Source organism: Trachypithecus francoisi, unplaced genomic scaffold (assembly GCF_009764315.1).
Source record: "Trachypithecus francoisi isolate TF-2019V2 unplaced genomic scaffold, Tfra_2.0 Lachesis_group4, whole genome shotgun sequence".
NCBI classification, from domain to species: domain Eukaryota; kingdom Metazoa; phylum Chordata; class Mammalia; order Primates; family Cercopithecidae; genus Trachypithecus; species Trachypithecus francoisi.
This window is the reverse complement of record NW_022681469.1, coordinates 89,568,584-89,590,933: the sequence shown is the minus strand read 5'-3', so window position 1 is coordinate 89,590,933 and position 22,350 is coordinate 89,568,584. Positions and strand designations below refer to the sequence as shown.

Sequence of the window (22,350 nt, the reverse complement as noted above, 5' to 3'; positions counted from 1 at the left end):
TGGGGTTGTTTTTTTTTCTTGTAAGTTTGTTTAAGTTCTTTGTAGATTCTGGATATTAGGCCTGTGTCAGATGGATAGATTGCAAAAATTTTCTCCCATTCTGTAGGTTGCCTCAGTTCATGCTGATGGTAGTTTCTTTTGCTGTATAGAAGCCCTTTTAATTTAATTAGATCCCATTTGTCAATTTTGGCTTTTGTTGCCATTGCTTTTGGTGTTTTAGTTATGAAGTCCTTGCCCATGCCTATGTCTTGGATGGTATTGTCTGGGTTTTCTTCTAGGGTTTTTATGGTTTTTAGGTCTTACATTTAAGTCTTTAATCCATCTTGAATTAATTTTTGTATAATGTGTAAGGAAGGGATCCAGTTTCAGCTTTCTGCATATGACTAGCCAGTTTTCCTAGCCCCATTTATTAAATAGGGAATCCTTTCCCTATTGCTTGTTTTTGTCAGAGTTTTCAAAGATCAGATGGATGTAGATGTATGGTGTTATTTCTGAGGCCTCTGTTCTGTTCCATTGGTCTCTATATCTGTTTTGGTACCAGTAACATGCTGTTTTGGTTACTGTAACTTTGTAATATGATTTGAAGTCAGGTAGCGTGATGCCTCCAGCTTTCATCTTTTTGCTTAGGATTCTCTTGGCTATATGGGCTCTTTTTACTTCCATATGAAATTTAAAGTAGTTTTTTCTAATTCTGTGAAGAAAGTCAGTGGTAGGTTGATGGGGACAGCATTGAATCTATAAATTACTTTGGATAGTATGGCCATTTTCACAACATTGATTCTTCCTATCCTTGAGCGTGGAATGTTTTTCCACTTATTTGTATCCTCTCATTTTCTTGAGCAGTAGTTTGTAGTTCCCCTTAAAGAGGTCCTTCACATCCCTTGTAAGTTGTATTCCTAGGTATTTTATTCTCTTTGTAGCAATTGTGAATGGGCGTTTACTCATGATTTGGCTCTCTGTTTGTCTATTATTGGTGTCTAGGAATGCTTGTGATTTTTGCACATTGATTTTTGTATCCTGAGACTTTGCTGAAGTTGCTTATCAGCTTAAGGAGATTTTGGGCTGAGATGATGGGGTTTTCTAAATATACAATCATGTCATCTGCAAATAGAGATAATTTGACTTTCTCTCTTCCTATTTGAATACCCTTTATTTCTTTCTCTTGCCTGATTGTCCTGGCCAGAACTTCCAATACTGAACAGGAGTGGTGAGAGAGGGTATCCTTGTCTTGTGCTGGTTTTCAATGGGAATGCTTCGAGCTTTTGTCCATTCAGTATGATATTGGCTGTGGTTCTGTCATAAATAGCTCTTATTATTTTGAGATACGTTCCATTGATACCTAGTTTATTGAGAGTTTTTAGCATGAAGGGGTGTTGTATTTTGTTGAAGGCCTTTTCTGCATCTATTGAGATAATTATATGGTTTTTGTCATTGTTTCTGTTGATGTGATGCATGACGTTTATTGATTTGTGTATGTTGAACCAGCCTTGCATCCCAGGGATGAAGCCAACTTGATTGTGGTGGATAAGCTTTTTGATGTGCTGCTGGATTCGGTTTCACAGTATTTTATTGAGGATTTTCACATTGATGTTCATCAGGCGTATTGACCTGAAATTTTCTTTTTTTGTTGTGTCTCTGACAGGTTTTGGTGTTAGGATCATGCTGGCCTCGTAAAATGAGTTAGGGAGGACTCCCTCTTTTTCTGTTGTTGGGAATAGTTTCAGAAGGAATGGTACCAGCTCCTCTGTACCTATAGTAGAATTTGTACCTCTGGTAGAATTGTACCTCTGGTAGAATTTGGCTGTGAAGTCATCTTGTCCTGGGCTTTTTTTCTTTGGTAGGCTATTAATTGCTGCCTCAGTTTCAGAACTTATTATTGGTCTATTCAGGGATTTGACTTCTTGGTTTAGTCTTGGGAGGGTGGATGTTCTAGGAATGTATCCATTTCTTCTAGATTTTCTAGTTTATTTGTGTAGAGTTGTTTATAGTGTTCTCTGGTGGTAGTTTGTATTTCTGTGGGATCTGTGGTGATATCTCCTTTATCATTTTTGATTGTGTCTATTTGATTCTCCTCTTTTCTTCTGTATTAGTCTGGCTAGTCCTCTGTCTTGTTGATCTTTTCAAAAAAAAAAAACAGCTCCTGGACTCATTAATTGTTTTTTGAAGCATTTTTCATGTGCCTATCTCCTTCAGTTCTGCTCTGATCTTAGTTCTTTCTTGTCTTCTGCCAGCTTTTGAATTTGTTTGCTCTTGCTTCTCTAGTTCTTTTAATTGTGATGTTAGGGTGTCGATTTTAGATCTTTCCTGCTTTCTCCTGGGGGCATTTAGTGCTATAAATTTTCCTCTAAACACTGTTTAGCTGTGTCCCAGAGATTCTGGTATGTTGCATCTTTGTTCTCATTAGTTTCAAGGAACGTATTTATTTCTGCCGTAATTTCGTTATTTACCCAATGGACATTCCAGAGCAGGTTGTTCAGTTTCCATGTAGTTGTGCTGTTTTTAGTGAGTTTCTTGGATTAATTTGATTGCAGTGTGGTTTGAGAGACTGTTTGTTATGATTTCTATTCTTTTGCATTTGCTGTTCTTTTGCATTTACTGCCAATTATGTGGTCAGTTTTAGAATGAGTGTGGTATGGTGCTGAGAAGAATGTATATTCTGTTGACTTGGGGTGGAGAGTTCTGTAGATATCTGTTAGGTCTGCTTGGTCCACAGCTAAGTTCAAGGCCTGAATATCCTTGTTAATTTTCTGTGTCATTGGTCTGTCTAATATTGACAGTGGGGTGTTAAAGTCTTCCACTATTGTGTGGGAGTCTAAATCTCTTTGTAAGTCTGTTGCTTTATGAAACTGGGTGCTCCTGTATTGGGTGCCTATGTATCTAGGATAGTTACCTTTTCTTGCTGCATTGATCTGTTTACCATTATGTCATACCCTTCTTTATCCCGTTTGGTCTTTGTTGGTTTAAAGTCTGTTTTATCAGAGACTAGGATTGCGATGCCTGCTTTTTTTTTTTTTTTTTGGTTTCCATTTTCTTGGTAAATATTCCTCCATCCCTTTATTTTGAGCCTATGCGTGTCTTTGCATGTGAGATGGGTCTCCTGAATACAGCACACCAGCAGACCTTGACTCTATCCAATTTGCCAGTCTGTCTCTTTTCATGGGGGGGCATTTAGCCCATTTACATGCCAGTCTATCTCTCTTCATAGGGGGCATTTAGCCCATTTACATTTAAGGTTAATATTGTTATGTGTGAATTTGATCCTGTCATTATGATGCCAGCTGGTTATTTTGCCCATTAGTTGATGCAGTTTCTTCATAGTGTCAATGGTGTTTGCCATTTCATATGTTTTTGCAGTGGCTGGTACTGGTTTTTTCTTTCCATGTTTAGTGCTCCCTTTAGGAGCTCCTGTGAGGCAGGCCTGGTGGTGACAAAATCTCACAGCATTTGGTTGTTTGTATAGAATTTTATTTTTCCTTTGCTTGTGAAGCTTTATTTGACTGAATATGAAATTCTAGGTTGAAAATTCTTTTCTTTAAGAATGTTGAATATTGGCCCCCACCCTCTTCTGACTTGTAGGGTTTCTGCAAGAGATCTTCTCTTAGTCTGATGGACTTCCCTTCATGGGTGATCCGACCTTTCTCTCTAGCTGCCTTTAACATTGTTTTCCTTCATTTCAACCTTGGTGAATGTGACGATTATGTGTCTTGGGGTTGCTCTTTTCGAGGAGTATCTTTGTGGTGTTCTCTGTATTTCCTGAATTTGAATGTTGGCCTGCTTTGCTAGGTTGGGGAAGTTCTCCTGGATAATATCCTGAAGAGTGTTTTCCAACTTAGTTCCATTCTGTCACTTTCAGGTACACCAATCAAACTTAGGTTTGATCTTTTCTCATAGTCCCATATTTCTTGGAGGCTTTGTTCATTTCTTTTCATTCTTTTTTCTCTAATCTTGTCTTCACACTTTATTTCATTAAGTTGATCTTCAATCTCTGATATCCTTTTTTCCGCTTAATCAATTCAGCTATTGATACTTGTGTATGCTTCACAAAGTTCTCATGTTGTGTTTTTCAGCTCCATCAGGTCATTTATGATCTTCTCTACATTGGTTATTGTAGTTAGCAATTCAGCTATCCTTTTTTCAAGGTTCTTAGCTTCCTCGCATTGGGTTAGAATATGCTCCTTTATGTCAGAGGGGTTTTACTCACCTTCTCAAGCTTACTTCTATCAATTTGTCAAACTCATTCTCCATCCAGTTTTGTTCCTTTGCTAGCGAGGACTTGTGATCCTTTGGAGGAGAAGACGCCTTTTGGTTTTTGGAATTTTCAGCGTTTTTGCGCTGGTTTTTCCTCTTCTTCGTGGATTTATCTACCATTGGTCTTTGATGTTGCTGACCTTCAGATGGGTTCCTGTGTGCACGTCCTTTTTGTTGATGTTGATGCTGTTCCTTTCTGTTTGTTAGTTTTCCTTCTAATGATCAGGCCCCTCTGTGGCAAGTCTGCTGGAGTTTGCTGGAGGTCTGCTTCAGACCCTGTTTGCCCGAGTATCACCAGCGGAGGCTGCAGAGCAGCCAAGATTGCTGGCTGTTCCTTCCTGTGGATGCTTCATCCCAGAGGGGCACTCTCCACATGCCAGCTGGAGCTCTCCTGTATGAGGTGTCTGTTGATCCCTGATGGGAGGTGTCTCCCAGGCAGGAGGCATAGGGGTCAGGGACCCACGTGAGGAGGCAGTCTGTCCTTTAGTAGAGCTCCCAGCTGTGCTGGGAGATCTGCCAGTCTTCAGAGCAGGCAGGCAGGAGCGTTTAAGCCTGCTGAAGCTGCGCCCACAACTGCACCTTTCCCCACATGCTCTGTCCCAGGGAGATTGGAGTTTTATCTATAAGCCCCTGTCTGGGGTTGCTGCCTTTCAGAGATGCCCTGTCCAGAGAGGAAGAATCTAGTGAAGCAGTCTGGCTACAGTGGCTTTGCGGAGTTGTGGTGGGCTCCGCCCAGTTCGACCTTCCTTGTGGCTTTGTTGACACTATAGGAGAAAACCACCTCCTCAAGCCTTAGTAATAATGGTGGATGCCCCTCCCCCCCATCAAGCTCCAGTGTCCTAGGCTGACTTCAGACTGCTGTGCTGGCAGCAAGAATTTCAAGCTAATGGATCTTATAGCTTGCTGGGCTCCATGGGGGTGGGATCTGCTGAGCTAGACCACTTGGCTCCCTGGCTTCAGCCCTCTTTCCAGGGAAGTGAACAGTTCTGTCTCGGTGGCGTTCCAGGTACCACTAGGGTACGAAAAAGACTCCTGCAGTTAGCTTGGTGTCTGCCCAAACTGCTGCCCAGTTTTGTGCTTGAAACCCAGGCCCCTGGTGGCGTAGATATAGGAGGGAATCTGCTGGTCTGTGGGTTGCAAAGACTGGGAAAAGCGTAGTATCTGGACCAAAAATCACTGTTCTCAAGGCACAGTCCTTCATGGCTTCCCTTGGCTGGGGGAGGGAGTTCCCCGACCCCTTGCACTTCCGGCGTGAGGTGACTCCCCACCTTGCTTCAGCTCGTGCTCTGTGGACTGCACCCATTGTCTAACCAGTCCCAGTGAGATGAACTGGGTACCTCAGTTGGAAATGGAGAAATCACCCACCTTCTGCGTTGATCTCGCTGGGAGCTGCAGACTGGAGCTGTTCCTATTTGGCCATCTTGCTAGCCACTCACTTTTTTTAATAAATTAATAATGGATTCTATCTGTCCTTCTGATTAATTTCTGGCAATCCACCATAACACACGTTTTTCGAAAATCATATTGGTGATAACCAAGATCATGCTGACCTCTTTAGAATGTCAGAATAATTTTTATGCATTTTAAGAATTTGTGGTTTCCAGCTTTAAATGATAGTTCAATTTTTTTTTTTAATTTCACTGGAAATTAAATAGCTATTAAAGTAGATCATCTGCAAACATTTTATCAGTGGCCATTCAGAACTTGAGAAATAATATTTGTAGCATTAACTTGGTCACACAGTGTATCCTAGCTTTAGAAAACCTGTGAAAGAATTTTTAGAAAGACTAACTGACAAGTAGCCTTCTTCCTTTGTACACAGTATCTTTCTATTCAGTTTTGTATCATGGTGAAGGCATTTTAAATTTAAGATCTAAATTTAAGTTAAAATACCATTGTATATGTTGTTGACATTACATATAACTCAGCCGGGGTGGTAATTGACTGAATATACAGCATCTGTGTAAGGACAGCTAAGTATACACTTACGCTGGCAATCCATAATCTCCTGTGCATGATCATCTGAAAGTTTTTTTCTAAGAATCTACTTTAAAACAAATCTTGTTTTTGGAAATGTTTTCATACAATGATGGACTTTGCTTTTATGCCTGTGAAATTCTGCCTCTTTCATGGTTAAGCAACAGAGTCACTTTTAGAGGTTTTTCATTCTTCTTACCCCACTTCCCTCCTACTACAAATGCTTGGGCTTTACCTTTAGGGGGAAAACAATGCTTCTGTACTTCTGGGATACTACACAGACAACTATTTGTAATTATTAGGAAATTATTTTATAGATTATATAGATTAAGTTTCTCTTAGAGTATCAATGGTAGTATAGCCTCATGCCTGGGTAAGCATATGAGATAGTATTCATTTAACCAATGCATAGTAGGTAAACTCAACTTAAACACTGCTGTGAAGTGTAAGATGTATAAATTTCTAAAATATTTTTGAGGATGTCATACTATTTATAAACTCAGGTTGGGGATTAAATTGAAATTCATGCCTTTTATGCTTCTGAAATGCTATTTCTTCTGTGAATATTTTAACTTGTTAGCAAGGTGGCAGTTTTTTCCCAAGCTGCACATTTTAAATGTTGTATTGTCATGCTTAATGTTTATCTCGCTTTAGAATTCTACGCTATGTTCTCATGATTTAGCTTATTTATATGTTATTACCATTTAAAAGAAAAGGCCACAGTGTTGCAAGTAATGTCCCAGTTGATTTGAACATACTGTTCTGGTTGACCAAAAACTACGGTATATTGAATTAGAATTACACATTTGTATGCATGCATGCACACGCGGACACACACACACACACACACACACACCAGCCACACGTGAGAATTAACTTCATCTTTTTATCTTTGTATTTCTCTCCGCCAGTGGTCGTGTTTTTCAAATCCTTATTCAAGCCAGTTTCTGTCCTTTGATTTTACTCTTGGTTATACTCTGACAGTGTCCCTTCTAGGGGTGGATGTTCCGGCAAGCCTGTCTACGGTACTAGTGGCTGAGCTTAAGCCAGGGAGTAACCATCCAAAACTCTCAGCCCTTGTACAGTTATCTTGAAATTCACTTCTTACTTTACTTTTGAAATTCACTTACTTTATTTTACTATTTTACTCATTTTACATTTTCTAGTTTTTCTTGATGAAAGCCATGAAAATATAATTAGAGTGAAGGAGTTTTGTCTTCTTGTTATCTATTAATGTTGCTGTGATTCCAAAGCAGTGAGATTCAGTTTTGTTACTGTTACTCATTTTTTTCTTTTTGCATGGAACATAATTTGTTTTCCCTGGTAGCTTTTATGATGTTTACCTTTTTTTTTTTTTTTCTGGAAAATATTTCTGTAGTTTTGTATGATTGGTTTTGTGTCTTTTCTTTGATTTCTTTATTTTTGTTAAAAATCTCTCAGTCTCATCTGCATCTCTAGTCTGGTTTCTTTAGATGTCTCTTTATTAATAGAAATTATTTTACATTTTATGGCCATAATACCATTTTTGCTTTCTGTCACTCTGAAGATTTTTAATTCCTTTTTATATCTCTGGTCATATTTCCTTTTACAGTTTTTGTAATTCCACCTTGCTAAGATAAGATTTACATGTCTGATTTGCAACGTCTCTTTTCCTTCTTTGTAGTGAACTTTAAATTTCCTCTGTAGATTTTAATTGCACATATAATGTATTCTAAAATTATTTTTTTAAAAATCTTAAATATTTATTAGTTATTTCAGTTTTTTGTTTATTTTACCTGTTTTCTGTTCAGTATCTACTCAGAATACCTAATTGTTGCTTTGACCTGTGCCAGAAGTATATAGTGGCTAATTCTCGTTGCATCAGTTTCTGTTTTGGAAAACATTTTTTCTTTTACAATTTTGAATGGAAAACTTTTTTTATTCAAAATCTCTTTAATAAAGAGGCAGCCAAAGCTTATATTGATATTCTAAGAATAACCTCATCTGTCAAATTTTCAAATCATATATGTGTATGTGAAAATGCTTTTTTTTTTGTGACAAGGGTCTCACTTTTGCCCAGGCTGGAGTGTGTGGAGTGCAGTGACATGATCACGGCTCACTGCAGCCTTGAACTCCTGAGATCAAGCCATACTCTTGCCTCACTTTCCCCAGTAGCTCGGACCACAGGCATGTACCAACATGTCTGGCTTTGTTTTTTTTTTGTAGAGATGGAGTCTCACTGTGTTGCCCAGGCTGGTCTCAAACTCCTGGATTCAAGTGATCCTTCCACTACAGCCTGCCAAAGTGCTGCGATTATAGGCATGAGCCACTGTGCCCAGCCGAAAATACGTTTTTAAGACACACTGAAGACGACATTTCTGTACTTTTAAAATGTAATGACATAATATAGACCAGAGAATTATTGCATCTTTCCAGTGTTGCACTCTATATTTTCCAAGTCTTGTCATTTGGATAACAACTCTGGTACAATAAAATCATGATATAACCTCTTTTTTCCCTTTAGATGGACACTTTTGTAAATCCGCTTCGCAATTCTATGAGGAATGTTTCAAATGCAGTTAAATCCCTTCCTGATAGTTTGGCAGAGGGAATGACTAAAATGTCAGACAACATGGGCAAAATGTCAGAAAGATTAGGTCAAGACATAAAGCAATCATTTTTTAAGGTAAGAAGACACTTTCAGTAATGTCTAAAGCAAACTGTTTTTAAGTCAACTAAGAAGTATTGAATTCTGGTTGGATTTACCTTATTCCCTTAACCTTTCCAAATGTTGCTAGACACATAGTCTCATAAAGAATAAAAAACTAAAGAGAAAAATTCTTATCAGAAATGAGTATTATAAAATCCACTTACTTGTTAGTCTCTGCTGTGGTAGGGTTTTAAAATTCATTTAAAACCAAAGCTTAAAATTAGTAAAGTTAACATTCTTTATCTTGTTTTATTTCATTATGCCATTTTTATCATAAAGTACTATTAAATTTAGTAGCAAACAAATAAATTCTGTTGTGCAAATGAGTTATACTAGTATTCACTCAGGAAGCATAAAGTCTTATTTCTCCTGATTTACATGATAGAATGATTACCAGATCAAAGAGAAGAAAAGTTCATCATTACCGTCAGTCTCTGGGCTCATACATTACTGGGTATAGACCTCTGCGTGTCATAAAAGAATTTCCCAGGGAGATTTTTTTTTTTTAATTACATTAACACGTAAAGATACTAGACTGTAGTTTGTTGAATTCCTAATTAACATTTTAAAAATCATTTTGACATAGTTACTTGAAGTTGTAATCAAGGCTATAAAACATATAGCTATTAGAATTTTGTAGTGGATAGATTATGCTTGAATGTAAGGGAAATGTATGAAAACATAGGTATTCTTTAATCTAAGGGCCACTCCTAAAATTGTGTAAATCATACTTTTCTGTTAATTCTCATACTTTCTCTGATGCCTCATTTTTATTTCTATTTGCGAGGAAGTATACTAACACTGAAATCAGTATTGTTCAATCCCACTTCTGCTGTTCATTACTCATATGAATTTGTACAAAAGTCACTGAACTTTTCTAGGCCTCTTTGTCATCACCAATAACTTGAGATGGTCTTGACAGTCCTTCCTGTGCTGACAAAATGATTTTCAGCCAATATTGGTCTTTCTGTCCTTTCCATCTAACATTTTGTTAATTTCTTAAACATATTAACATACTATATCAAAAGCTCTTCATGGCAAAAAGAAAGTCGGTTGGAGCTCTGTTCCCTGGCAGTACTACTAACTACAATCGTGCATCACTTTACAACAGGGATATGTTCTGATAAATGTGTCATTGGGCGATTTCATCATCTGGGAACATCATAGAATGAACTTACACAAACCTAGATGGTATGTGTAAGTTCCACAAACCTACTTCTCATTTAGGCTATTATAGTATTGCCTATTGCTCCTAGGCTACTAACCTGTACAGCATGCTACTGTACTGAATACTATAGGCATTTTAACACAATGGTACACATTTGTATATCTAAATATATCTACACAGAAAAAATGCAGTAAAAATATAGTATTCCAGTGTTATGGTATCACTCTGGTATTGTTGAACAAAACGTCGTTACGCGATGCATGACTTTTTGGCTTTCAAGTTATTTAACCTTTCATGGCTTTGAATTCTAAAAAATATGGGAGTTTGACTGACTAATTTTTCTTTCCAACTCAAAAGTCATTTATTTTGTAAAGGAGAAAACTCTTTTAGTAATGAAATAATTACTCTTTGTATTTGGGTCCAAATTTTAGATTGTTAAATTTGGCTTATATATTGTACCAAAAGTCAGATCAAATGCTGATACTCATTTAGGTTTATTATTGTGTTGTGTTCTTTCACTGTCTGCTTTAGTGTGTTTACTTTGTGGGTTTGGTTTTGGTTTTAGGTGCCTCCTTTAATTCCTAAGACTGATTCAGACCCTGAACATCGCCGAGTTTCGGCTCAACTTGACGATAATGTGAGTTAATTTTATTCTTGGTAGTATTTAGTTTAAGTCATACTTGGCATATCTTTTTAACTTTTTAATGAAGTGTAATATGTATATGTATCATTAATGTGCACATATTGTGAGTGTTAAGCTTGAAGAATTCTTACAAAGTGAACATGCCCATGTAACTAGCACTCTAATCAAAAAACAACATTACCACTACTCCAGAATAGCCCCTCATCCTCTGTTCCTGTTAGGACCTTCTCCTCCACCAGGGACCATCACTATCCTAACTTCTACTCTGCTTTTATACTTTGTGTATATGAAACTGTAGTGTATGTGTTCCATGAAGTCTGGCTTTTTTGCTCAACATTGTGATGTTCTTCCATGATGTTTTGTGTGATTGTAGTTTCTTCATTCTTGTGGCTTTATAGTATTCTATTTTGTGAATATAGTACAATCTATTTGTTGTATCATGAATAGTATTTCTGTGAACATTCGTACATGTCTGTACATGTTTCTGTTGGATCTATACTTAGGAATGAAATTGCTGTATCAGGATATAGATATATAAGTTCAGTTTTAGTAGATACTGCCAAGTACTTTTTCAAATTATTTGTACCGTTTACATTGCCATCAGCAGTACTTGAGAGTTCCAGTGTTCTACATCCTGCCAATACTCAGTATTTTGTCTTTCTAATTTTAGCCATTCTGGTTGTTGTATTTCATGTGAATTTGCGTTTTTATAACTGTTGAAATGTTGAACACCTTTTCATATGTTTATTGGCCATTTGAATGTTCTGTCTTATGCGTCTGTCAAGACCTTTTGTCATTTTTCTGTTGGCTTAGCTGTCTTAGTTCTTTTGATTAGTAGGAGTGCTTTATGTAATCTGAATGTGAGTTCTTTGTCAGATATATGTAATACATTGTCTTCTACTCTCTAGGGTTCTTTCTTGTGCTATATATGTAATCTGTGCCTATTACAGGGTCACAGAGATGTCCTAGAATTTTCTTTAAAAACCTTTTTTGTTTTACTGTAGCAACATTTAGGTTTGCAGTTCTTCTGGGATTGATTTTTGTATATGAGTTGAGGTATGGATCCAGTTGATCCAAACACCATTTACTGAAAGGGCCATCTTTTCCCCACTGTACTGTTTCTCCCTTATCACAAATCAGGTTACCATATATGTTTGGATCTGTTTTATTCTGTTCTGTTAGGCAGATTTATTTTAAGGTTGTAATTATCTCCTTTCCATTTCCAATTCAATTTGTTTATAATCAACTGTCTTAAGCAAAAATAATATTTTTATTTGCTTTTTCAAGCTTATTTTAGGATATCTTATTAAGTTTATTGATAGCATAATATCCATAACATTGTACCTTTTGGTATGTGGTTTTTACAGTTTAGCTATTTATTAGATTTTCATATGGCACCAAACTCGTAGGAATATACTTGATCAGAGAATACGGAAGAATTTATTCTGTCTCAGTGATGAAATGGGTTTCCTTCTCCCCACTGGTTTTGATTAAGCTATTTGATTTCAGTTTTTGAAATTGAAGGTGCACTAAGGAAATGTTTACAACATGACAGTGAAAAATGTGTAGCTCATGCTTTCTTGCCAGTATTTAAATTACAGTGTTGATGAGGAAATAATTGGAAACAGTTTCTCAGTGATGAAAGAATTATAAAATTACTAACAATTATATGTGGTACTAAATCTGTACCTGCTTTTTATTTTATACATATTTTTTCGCATCAGAGCATTCCGATCATCTTCCTTCTTGCCTTACTGATTGTATACTCCGATAATAAAACTGTAGTGACTTTTATTTGTTAAAAGCTAAAAGAAAATTCTAGTAATTTAGTAAACTGTGCCTTTTGTAATGTGAATTTAGTTGTGTGCTGGATTGAACTTCAGCATCTTTTTCCTGAAAGTACATAAATACATACAATTTACTAACTAAGCAAAATACATTATTCTGTATAGTTCGTGTTTTGTTCTATTAAATATATGGAGATGTTGAGAATATCTTATTCTTATGAAAAAGATGCATTAGAAAATAGACAAAGGGTCTAGCATTTGCCTTATCAAACTCATACAGTCTCTGCCAATAGTAAGAACCAACTTATCTTTTCCTAGGACCTTCATGAATCTACTTTGCCTTGAAAATGTTAAACTATAGCCTTAAAATGTATTCATTATTGTGAGGCTATGAAGTTCTGTATTCTGTCAGAATGACTGCTAGAAATATTTTTTTTACATTAGAATTTAATGTCAAGTTATTATGAAGGCTAAAATGTAACTTGTTCCCTGACTTGTGAAATACCAGTCATTTAGTAAAAGCAACAAAAGTAACCATTCATAGTCGATAGCTAACTCAAACTTATTCTTATTTCTTCCCATATTTTGTCAGGTGGATGACAATATTCCACTTAGAGTAATGCTGCTTCTCATGGATGAAGTATTCGACTTAAAAGAAAGAAATCAGTGGTTGCGAAGGAATATCAAAAACCTACTTCAACAGCTTATTAGAGCTACATATGGTGATACTATTAATAGGTACCACTCTTTCCTCCTCGCTTCTAATCTGATCTTACTTAGCTATTAAACTTTTACTTCTGGAAGTAGATTGCTCAACCTTTGTAAGATAATTTTTTTCTCTGGGTCTTTTAAGAACATCGTTAAAGCAGTCTGTTGCTCTCGGGGTAATTTACATCTAAATTAAGTTGCTTGCTCTATGAAAGTCATGTTTATTTTTTTCACCTTCTAAAAATTTAACCTTACTCATTTACATTTCTTTACTTTCAGAAAAATAGTTGACCATGTTGATTGGATGACTTCACCTGAACAAGTAGCCGACTCAGTGAAACGTTTCAGGTATATCTTAAGACACAGTCACTTCTTTCAGGTAGTACAGAGTTTAGCATTGTTATCACTAATTAACTTTCATTGCTTTTGTTTCCTTCCTGGACATAAAGTCGGTTTAGTTATCATTGATAAGCAAAAAGACTTCTAAGAATTATACTAAACGTTTGTCTCATGAACCTATTGATCTTTGTTTCTTTAAAACCAAAATAGGAAAAGTATGGAAGAAAGATCTTTCAAATGATAGGCTACATTTTTATCACAGTACAATGGCTGTAAGATAATTGAAATATTCACCTAAAAATGTTGCGGTTCTGGCCAGGCGCGGTGGCTCAAGCCTGTAATCCCAGCACTTTGGGAGGCCGAGACGGGCGGATCACGAGGTCAGGAGATTGAGACCATCCTGGCTAACGCTGAAACCCCGTCTCTACTAAAAAATACAAAAAAACTAGCCGGGCGAGGTGGCGGGCGCCTGTAGTCCCAGCTACTCGGGAGGCTGAGGCAGGAGAATGGCGTAAACCCAGGAGGCGGAGCTTGCAGTGAGCTGAGATCCGGCCACTGCACTCCAGCCCGGGCGACAGAGCGAGACTCCGTCTCCAAAAAAAAAAAAAAAAAAAAAAATGTTGCGGTTCTATAATCAAATATCTAGTTTTGGGGATTAGTTTTTCACAGTTGTATTTGCTATTGGAACCTCTACAAGGAACAAAAATTAAGTAGATACTCTACTTCATATTTCTTTCTACAAAAAATACTGAGCCCCTCCTTTGGGCCTAGCACTCAGCCCATTGCTGAGATAAGATGCAGTCCCTTGAGGAAAGTACACACAGTAGAGAAATAAACCTCTTTTCTAAAAATGAAGATAACCAATGTGTAAAAATTCATGGCATCACGTATTTTGAAAGGAAGGAAAGGAAGCAAGAAGGGAACTATCAGTATTGAACACTAACTTAAGTTCTTGGCAATGTGCACAGTATTTTATGTATGCTTTCTGATTTTATGCCATTTTATGAGGTAGTAGATATTTTGTCTCTATTTTATTAGAAGGAAATTGAGGATTAGAGAAGTTGAATAGGCTCTCAGGCTACAAAGTGGGGAATCTGGTTTCTCTAATCTGAAGCTAAGTTTCTTCCCACTGTACCATACTGTTTCCAAAATTTGGACAACCTGCCCTGGCATGTTTATTTTATTTCAGGTGGGTAAATGATGTTCCTCTGGAGTGGTGATTCTCAACATTGGCTGTTCATTGAAATCACCTGTAGAGCTTTAAAAATCACTAATCCCTGGATCCCATGTCCAGGGAGTCTGACTTAATCCAGTGAAAGGCCTGTACATTAAGAGCATGTAAAGCTCTCAGGTGCTTCTAATGTGTAAAGTTAAGAACAGCAGCTCTGGGGAGTCTGACCCTCGCACCAGATTCCCAGATGAAAGGTTAGTTTTTGTGCTCATCCCTGCCTTCAGACCAAGAGTTGGGGAACAGGAGTAAAGCCCACTGAAAGTTAAGAAGAATGGGTTGTTTTACGTGTGAAAGTCAATCCATCTGTAAGTTGTGGGCTTTGAATTTAGTCTTATGTAGGCTTAATTATAAGAGGATTGGGATGGCATAACTGAAGGAGATTGGTGTTAAACTCTAAGGCATTGAAATTCAAGATATTGTAGGGTTGCATTTGGATGAGATGTTCCATCAGCAGATGCCCACTTTGAGTTTAAATGGCTGTGATATAGTCATCTACGTATCCCATTTTGCTGTCTTCATTAGTGTTTATGAACTGCATTGGTGCATAATTTATCTCTGATTTTTTCTTGTGTTTGTTTTTTTTGAATCCCCAAAATTGAACCCTACACTTACTTGATCTTTGTTGAATATCATTAAAGCTGTATATTAATAAAAGAAAAATCTGAAACTTTTTCTTTCTGTTCGCATTTGTATTTTCTGTAGAAATTTGAAATAATTTTATCAACTTGTATCATTAGAAAATGAAAATGTTTACAAAATTTATTTAATCTTCTCAAATAGAGATGCATTTTGGCCAAATGGCATTTTAGCAGAGACTATTCCATGCAGAGATAAAAGTATTCGAATGAGAACAAGAGTAGCAGGAAAAACGAAATTACTTGCAATTATGCCAGGTGAGTGGGCATGTGTAGTTAAAAATCTCTACAGTTTGTCATTCTTCTGAATTTTTAGCACTCATCATGCCAGTGTAACTGCCTTTTGATTATAACAACTACCTTTTGATGGCTTAATACATATCAGGCACTGTACTAGGCATTTTTCATATATTCTTAATCAGTCCTCATAACCCTACTGTAAAGCTAAGGACTGTTAACATCACCACTTTGTATATGAGGAAACAGAAGCTCAGAGAGGTTAAATAATCTATCCAGTGTTTATAGCTACTAAGCAACAGTTGGTATTCTGACTCGGCTTTAAGTGATGTGAAAGCTTATGCTTTTAACCATTCGCTCTGCTGTCTTGAAACATATTGGGAGTTAAGTTAAATAAAATACATGACAGGTGAACAGGCTAATAAAATATAAGGTATGAATTTTTCAGGAAGAATATTTGTTCTACTTAGGAAACCAAATTATTTCAAAAACTCCATCTACATAGAAACAACTGATTGGCTGATTATTAATCTTTATTAATATATAATCCCAAACAAAATATACTTAGTAGCATTTTGTTGGTCTGATTTTAGTTACTTCATTAGGGTACAGCTATCTCACTACCTTAGATTTACTTTTTCTCGTTTTTCTTCTTTCAATCAGAGAAGTTATATAATGTGAAAAGCAATTTAATGTGGCTGGGAGGTGGTGATGGTTGTTTTGCCACTTGTTAATGAATGTCTTTGAAAATGCCGACATGTCTTTTCTCTGTATTTTAATTCTGGATGTAGAGAATGAACAGACATATTTGTGCATTATTTAATATCACACAATACCTATTTTTTCTCTAATTTTGTTGTAATTCAGAACTCTATTTTCTCCATAAATTTTAATGACCAGTTTTCTCTTCTGTCAATTAAATTAAAAATTTGCCACATGATTTTAATTCTTACCTATATACGGTTTCATTTGCTGGTAAAAAAGCAAATTATAGAAATAACATTTTAGAAAAATAAGAAACAATTGCTTAGGATATTATTTAATATACTATTATAGTAAACCTGATTGTGCTATATAGACTGACTCAGTTATCTAGCTGGAAGAAATCTTTATTCACCAAATATTTATTGAAAGTTATTATGTGCCAGATGCTGTTCTTTGCACTTATGTTTGCTTTCTTGGAGATTACTTCCCAATAGAAATAGAGGGACTCAAAAACACACAAAACAAATAAATGGAATGTAGTATGTTAGATAAGTGATAAGTACTAAAGAGGAAGATACTGCAGGAAAATGGAATAAGTAGTGTCAGATGGGTTGCAGTTTTAGATGGGGTGGCCAGGGCAGCCCTCACTGAGAAGATGACAGTGATGTGAAGATCTGAAGGAAGTGAGGGTACATATAAAAGTATATGAATTTGTATATACATAATCCTTGCCTATTTTTTAGTAAATTCTCAAAATTTTTGCTTTAAATTATTTGGTACTCCTAGTTAGATAATGACTTTTTGGAAATTGTATGTTTCTTTCCGAAGCAGCAAAATAATATTTATGTTATCAATATTATGAATAATTCATAATTATGAATAATTAAGAATATGATGAATAATTAATAATCATACATGTTGGTCTCATAATCAAATCTCTGTAGTAACTTGGTGTTATTTATGAATAAATGCCAAATTTGCTCACTCTTAGTCACAACACTATCAGTTTTCTATTTTCTTCACTTTCTTCACTTTGAATTTAAATAAAATTCAACCAAACTTATACTATCCCCATTTCTTGAACATGCTTTGTTATTCTAGTTACTGCTTATTTGCTCATTCATGTCCATTTCACCAAGGCTAATCCTTCATCTCATTGCACCTATCAAAATCCTGCCCAAGTAGAAAGTCTCCTTTACCTGTCACTTTCTTAAAGGGAACTTTTCTTTGTTACCACATCTGGAAGTCTCTCCACTACAAATATTCTTATACTTTTAGCATTTTTATGGCATGGTTACTATGCCAGGGGTTTTTGTAGATCAGGGATTAGGTTTTTTTTTTTTCCCCTGTGTTCAATGAAACTTGATTCACCATCATGGATTAGTTTGTTTCCTTATAGCATTTGTTACTGTTCATTAGGCATACTAAGAATATTTGTATAATATTACAAAGTTTACAGATCACTTTTCACATTATCTCATTAAAGACTTACAAATCCTTATAGTTATAAGGATGTTTGTTATTATAAATTCTCCTTTTCAGATGAGGAAAGAGTCAGGGTGGTGGGTAAGTATCACATGGGTATTAAGGGACACGTTTGTAATTGTAGTTTGGGATCTTTGAGACTTTTTTTATCTTTTACACCTGTGCTATATTCTCTCCCAGTAGCTTTTGCATAAGTGGATAAATAGATGCATGCATGCAAAGATGCTTATTAAGCTTCAGGTGTAGTACATAGCTGAAATGCATTAACTGGTTACCTACTGTTTATCAGTACTCTGCTGTATACCTTAATTTAAGAGCATTTAAGAGTTTAGGTCTTGTGTTTCCTTTGAGTAATTGTGTGTATTTTCTCCCACTTCATTTAGATGAACTGAAGCACATTATTGGGGCTGAGACAACACGGAAAGGTATTCTTCGTGTTTTTGAAATGTTTCAGCATAACCAATTAAATAGGAGAATGGTTTATGTCTTCTTGGAAGGCTTTTTAGAAACCTTATTTCCACAGTATAAATTCCGTGAACTTTTCAACAAACTGCATTCACGGTCAAAGCAGATGCAGAAATATAAACAGAAACTTCAAACTACGCAAGCGCCTTCTTTACAGAAAAGGTGACACTCCACTCTATGAAGCTGGTATTCATTTTGTCCAGGACTAATGGTATGGACAGATCTTCTGGGGCTTAACTCAAATACTGTTGTGTCTGCACCAGTCTTTTAGTGTCTCAAAATAGATTATTAATACATCCATAAGTCTGTGGTTCTTCTCATTCTCATCTATAATCCACCATTAACAAGAGAGATTTCTGTGTCTTAAATGATTTGGTGCATATTTTGCAACATTGAGAGAAAACTGCCCCCATCTCAAGCAAGAATGGCGTTGGTTTCTTCCATTTCGAACTAATCGGCATTCTCCAGCAATGACAAAATGCCAGAGTGTATATATGAAAGCTAAGGAAAGCACAAAACAATGGTTCAGAGATAAATTGGCTGATTTGTTTAACAGTTGGAGACTGTGCAGTGTACGATTTGGAGGAATTTGTTTGGCATAATGATTTTGTAGGTCTGTGTCAGCATTTTGATATATTGTGAATTAGCCAGGTGAATGATCCTTGAAACAGCTCTTTCAGGTCTGGGGAAAGAGACAGAATGCCCTTAAAGTGTGAAATAACCTTATACCTGAATTACAGTTTTGTGATATAAAATAAAGCTGAGTATAAAATAAAACCAATCAAACACAGAATTTGATTGGATTTGTTATTCATTGGTATACAACAATTTTTATTCTTTGTGCTTTAAGGGCTGTGTTATGCTCTTAATGGTACTCAGTTTTGTGTTTCCTTTTGGCATTCTTTGTGCAAAAAAGAAGCATGTGGTGGCTCTCATTTAAATTTCAAAATTATTAGTTTCATCTTTAACAGATTACTGATTATACAGAAGATATAGTTTATTGGAAGAACTGCCAAATACATTTTGTCCTTCTAAAAATATGGAAATTTAAATAGTAGTCTGGAAAGTTACCATATGATAATTTTTAATTATGTGATCTAGACATGCCTTAGGTAACTGCAGAAATAGCAAATTAAATGATTAATGAGCTTATTAGTCATAATAAACATACAAATTCCTAATTCTATGACAGTGTACATAAATGAAAAAGAACTATAATATTTTTTAAAATATGCTTTTATTTATATTTCACATAATGTAAAATTCTACAAAATAAAGCTAGTAGGCAAAACCCCTCAGTGTATACCTTTAAACCCATAAATTAATTTTATACCAATAAAATACTTTCTCTAGTTTTGGAGCTTCTGTATTTCCTATAGTTTTCTCACTGTCCATTTTATCCATCTTAGAAGTCTTCATATCCCTTCTATGCAGGATTTCTGCGTAGTTTTAAATATTTTCATTGTCTAAGGGTTTGGGTGTGTCAGCTTTTTTTGTTTTAAAAATAATTAACACTAAAACCTTAAATAGTGAAGCTACTTATCAGACCACTGAGCCAAGATCCTGGTATTAAAAGAAAGTCTGGGTGCTTAAGATAAAGGGACAGAGTATTGGTATCCCAGTTATTTGGGAGCTTTAAGATTGGAACAAGATATCACTGTCTTGTTTTCACTTAGATCCTACTTTCAAAGTGAGGCCTATTAACAGAATAAAGCCTTCCTTTAAAGCTTTATAATAATCATATTTATTAATAATGCTGTTGTGTATACTTATAGTATGCATATATTCAGCATATGTTGCATGTCTTCAGAATTACATAAAATGAAATCCCTTTCATTGCAACTTGCAAGTAAGAAAAGATCCTTAGTGGCTCTGGTGGAAGAAATAGTATTTCTTCTTCTCAGGGTGTCTCCCTGCCTTGGCCCCTCCCTGAGCCCTAGGCTTTAAAAGTGAAGATGTGTGAAACATGTCTGTGGGAAGCATCAGCATGGCCATAAGTGCAATGATTTTCATATATGCCCCTGCCCATTTCAAGTATATTTTTGACATGAATAAATCTAAGAGTATACGGAATGATTCATGTAAGAGCCTAGCGTGTACATGTGAAAAAGCATTTCTATATGATGTGAGGAGCACTGGCCATCAACCAGGGAAAGAAAGGTCATGTAATACTGTAAATTTTCAAAATAGAGCCCTGCAAGATAACTGCAGTCATACCAAAAACTATTTGAGTAAATGGATTTTTAAAGTAATTTTTGTTTAAAAGAGTTTATATTTCAGAAGCAGAAAATGTCAAATGATAATCTTTGTAAATGGTGGTGCATCTTCTCTATGCACATCTGTCTTTTACATCAGAAAGAGCTGTGGTCGTGCTAAAATTAGAGATAACTTTTTGAATGACTTGGTCAAGCTGTGTGTAAAATATTTAACCATAAGTCAAGTACAGTGTACTATGTTTAATAAAGTTACTACATTTAATGCATTTATTGCATATGTGAATATATACATGAAGAGGGTTTATGTCTTCTCTTATTTGATTTTGAATGTTTTTTAAGTCAGTGGTGCCTTTAGGCAAGAACTTTCAAAATTAATCATTCTTTGTGTTTTCTGATTTTTCAGGTAACATGTAAACTAGGAACCATCATAGTTTATTCACCTTAAAAAATTGATTGTATTATTTAAATACATCACTTAGATGGGCATTTCCTATAATTAGGATATTCCAAATAGTTGCTGAAATCAATTGTGCCATTGACCAATGGATGCACTTGGTTAGCCTTAATTTTTTTTTAAAAGAAAACATTAAAAACTTTCTTGAATATTTCAGTTTGTTCATTTTAAGTTTGTGCTGCTGGTATTTGGGAAAAAAAAAACAGTTAAGTGCTACCAGAAAGTGTACCAATTTTTATAAAAATTAAGAATAATATAAATTTCACAATCTAAAATTTTAATTTTGTGCAATATTTTCATTTAATGCATGTGTATTTGAGTAATTGTAAGATAAATGAATTTTTAATTTTTTGAGATGTAGCTTAAACTGTCTTCTTAATCCAACAACTTACATTCCGTTGTTGCTGCATCCTTTTATTTAAGGACTTGTTTTAAAAGTCTTTTTGTCACTCCTTGGAAAATTCTTTTATTAGTAGTAAATTTTGCTTATAGGAGCATGGCTCCTGTATTACAAGGGAAAAAATATAAAGAGCACATTTTAGGATTATACTTGTTAAAAGATAATGTGTGCATATCATTGTACAGTAAGTGTCAACTGTGTGCCTAACTGTTCTATCAGTACTTTCCTTCTTTAACAAAGAAACAACAATCAGAATGTCAGTTATTTTTATTCAACTAAAAGGATTAAAAAATTTATTTGGTTTGCGTTCTGTCCATTAGAAAATACTAATAAAGTATTAACAAACATTTTTGTTGAGTTCATTTAGTAGTAATGTATTTTTGTTACTTCTAAGATGCTTGCTCAGTAGTCTTATTTTTAGGTCTGTTTGTATTTTCTTTTCTTTTAGATATCAACCAATTCAAGTTCCAGGTTGGCAGATGAGTGCTTGAGTGATTACTGACTTAAATGGACTGAATTTAGCTTTTTCTTTTATGGGGCAAATAATTTACACCACAGTTTAAAGAAACTTTATACTTCCTCGTCATATAAAATTATGAAATATCTTTCCCACAGTTGAAAAGATTCATAATTAGTAATCCATTTTATTTGATCTCATTTTAAATTCATATTTTGACTAATATTTTAGACTTTTTCCTTTCTAAAAGTAGATTGGTCAAAATATTTGCATCCTTCTTGGAGCTGTTTCAGTAGACTTCTAAGGCATCAGATGTGATAACTTCTAGCCCATCAGGGATTGGCATAATATTTCTTAAAATGCATGTGGCAAAATATTGTTCCCTATAAGATGTTCCTGAGGGGAAAGTTTTGTACTTTTATGTAATTTATACAGGACTATCTGTATATGAACCAAAAAGCAAAAATACTCCTTCATAATTCAAATGATTATATCAAAAATTCTGA

General features: G+C 35.3%; 1 protein-coding gene across 8 annotated transcripts in view; it reads left to right on the top strand.

Moving 5' to 3' along the window:
• The window catches only part of SNX13 (sorting nexin 13), a 149,353-nt gene extending 127,617 nt beyond the window's left edge, over window positions 1-21,736 (top strand). For 3 of the 8 annotated variants that reach the window (XM_033194936.1, XM_033194940.1, XM_033194934.1), the window contains 6 exons: window positions 8,729-8,890; window positions 10,648-10,719; window positions 13,105-13,250; window positions 13,500-13,568; window positions 15,571-15,683; window positions 18,236-20,820. In XM_033194936.1, the coding sequence (XP_033050827.1) occupies window positions 8,729-8,890; window positions 10,648-10,719; window positions 13,105-13,250; window positions 13,500-13,568; window positions 15,571-15,683; window positions 18,236-18,483 (810 nt within the window). In that variant the 3' untranslated portion in view covers window positions 18,484-20,820. Of the gene's footprint in view, window positions 1-8,728; window positions 8,891-10,647; window positions 10,720-13,104; window positions 13,251-13,499; window positions 13,600-15,570; window positions 15,684-18,235 lie in introns of all 8 variants that reach the window. The other 5 variants (XM_033194935.1, XM_033194938.1, XM_033194937.1 and 2 more) reach the window with 3 other exon arrangements.
• Window positions 21,737-22,350: the final 614 nt, after the last annotated feature.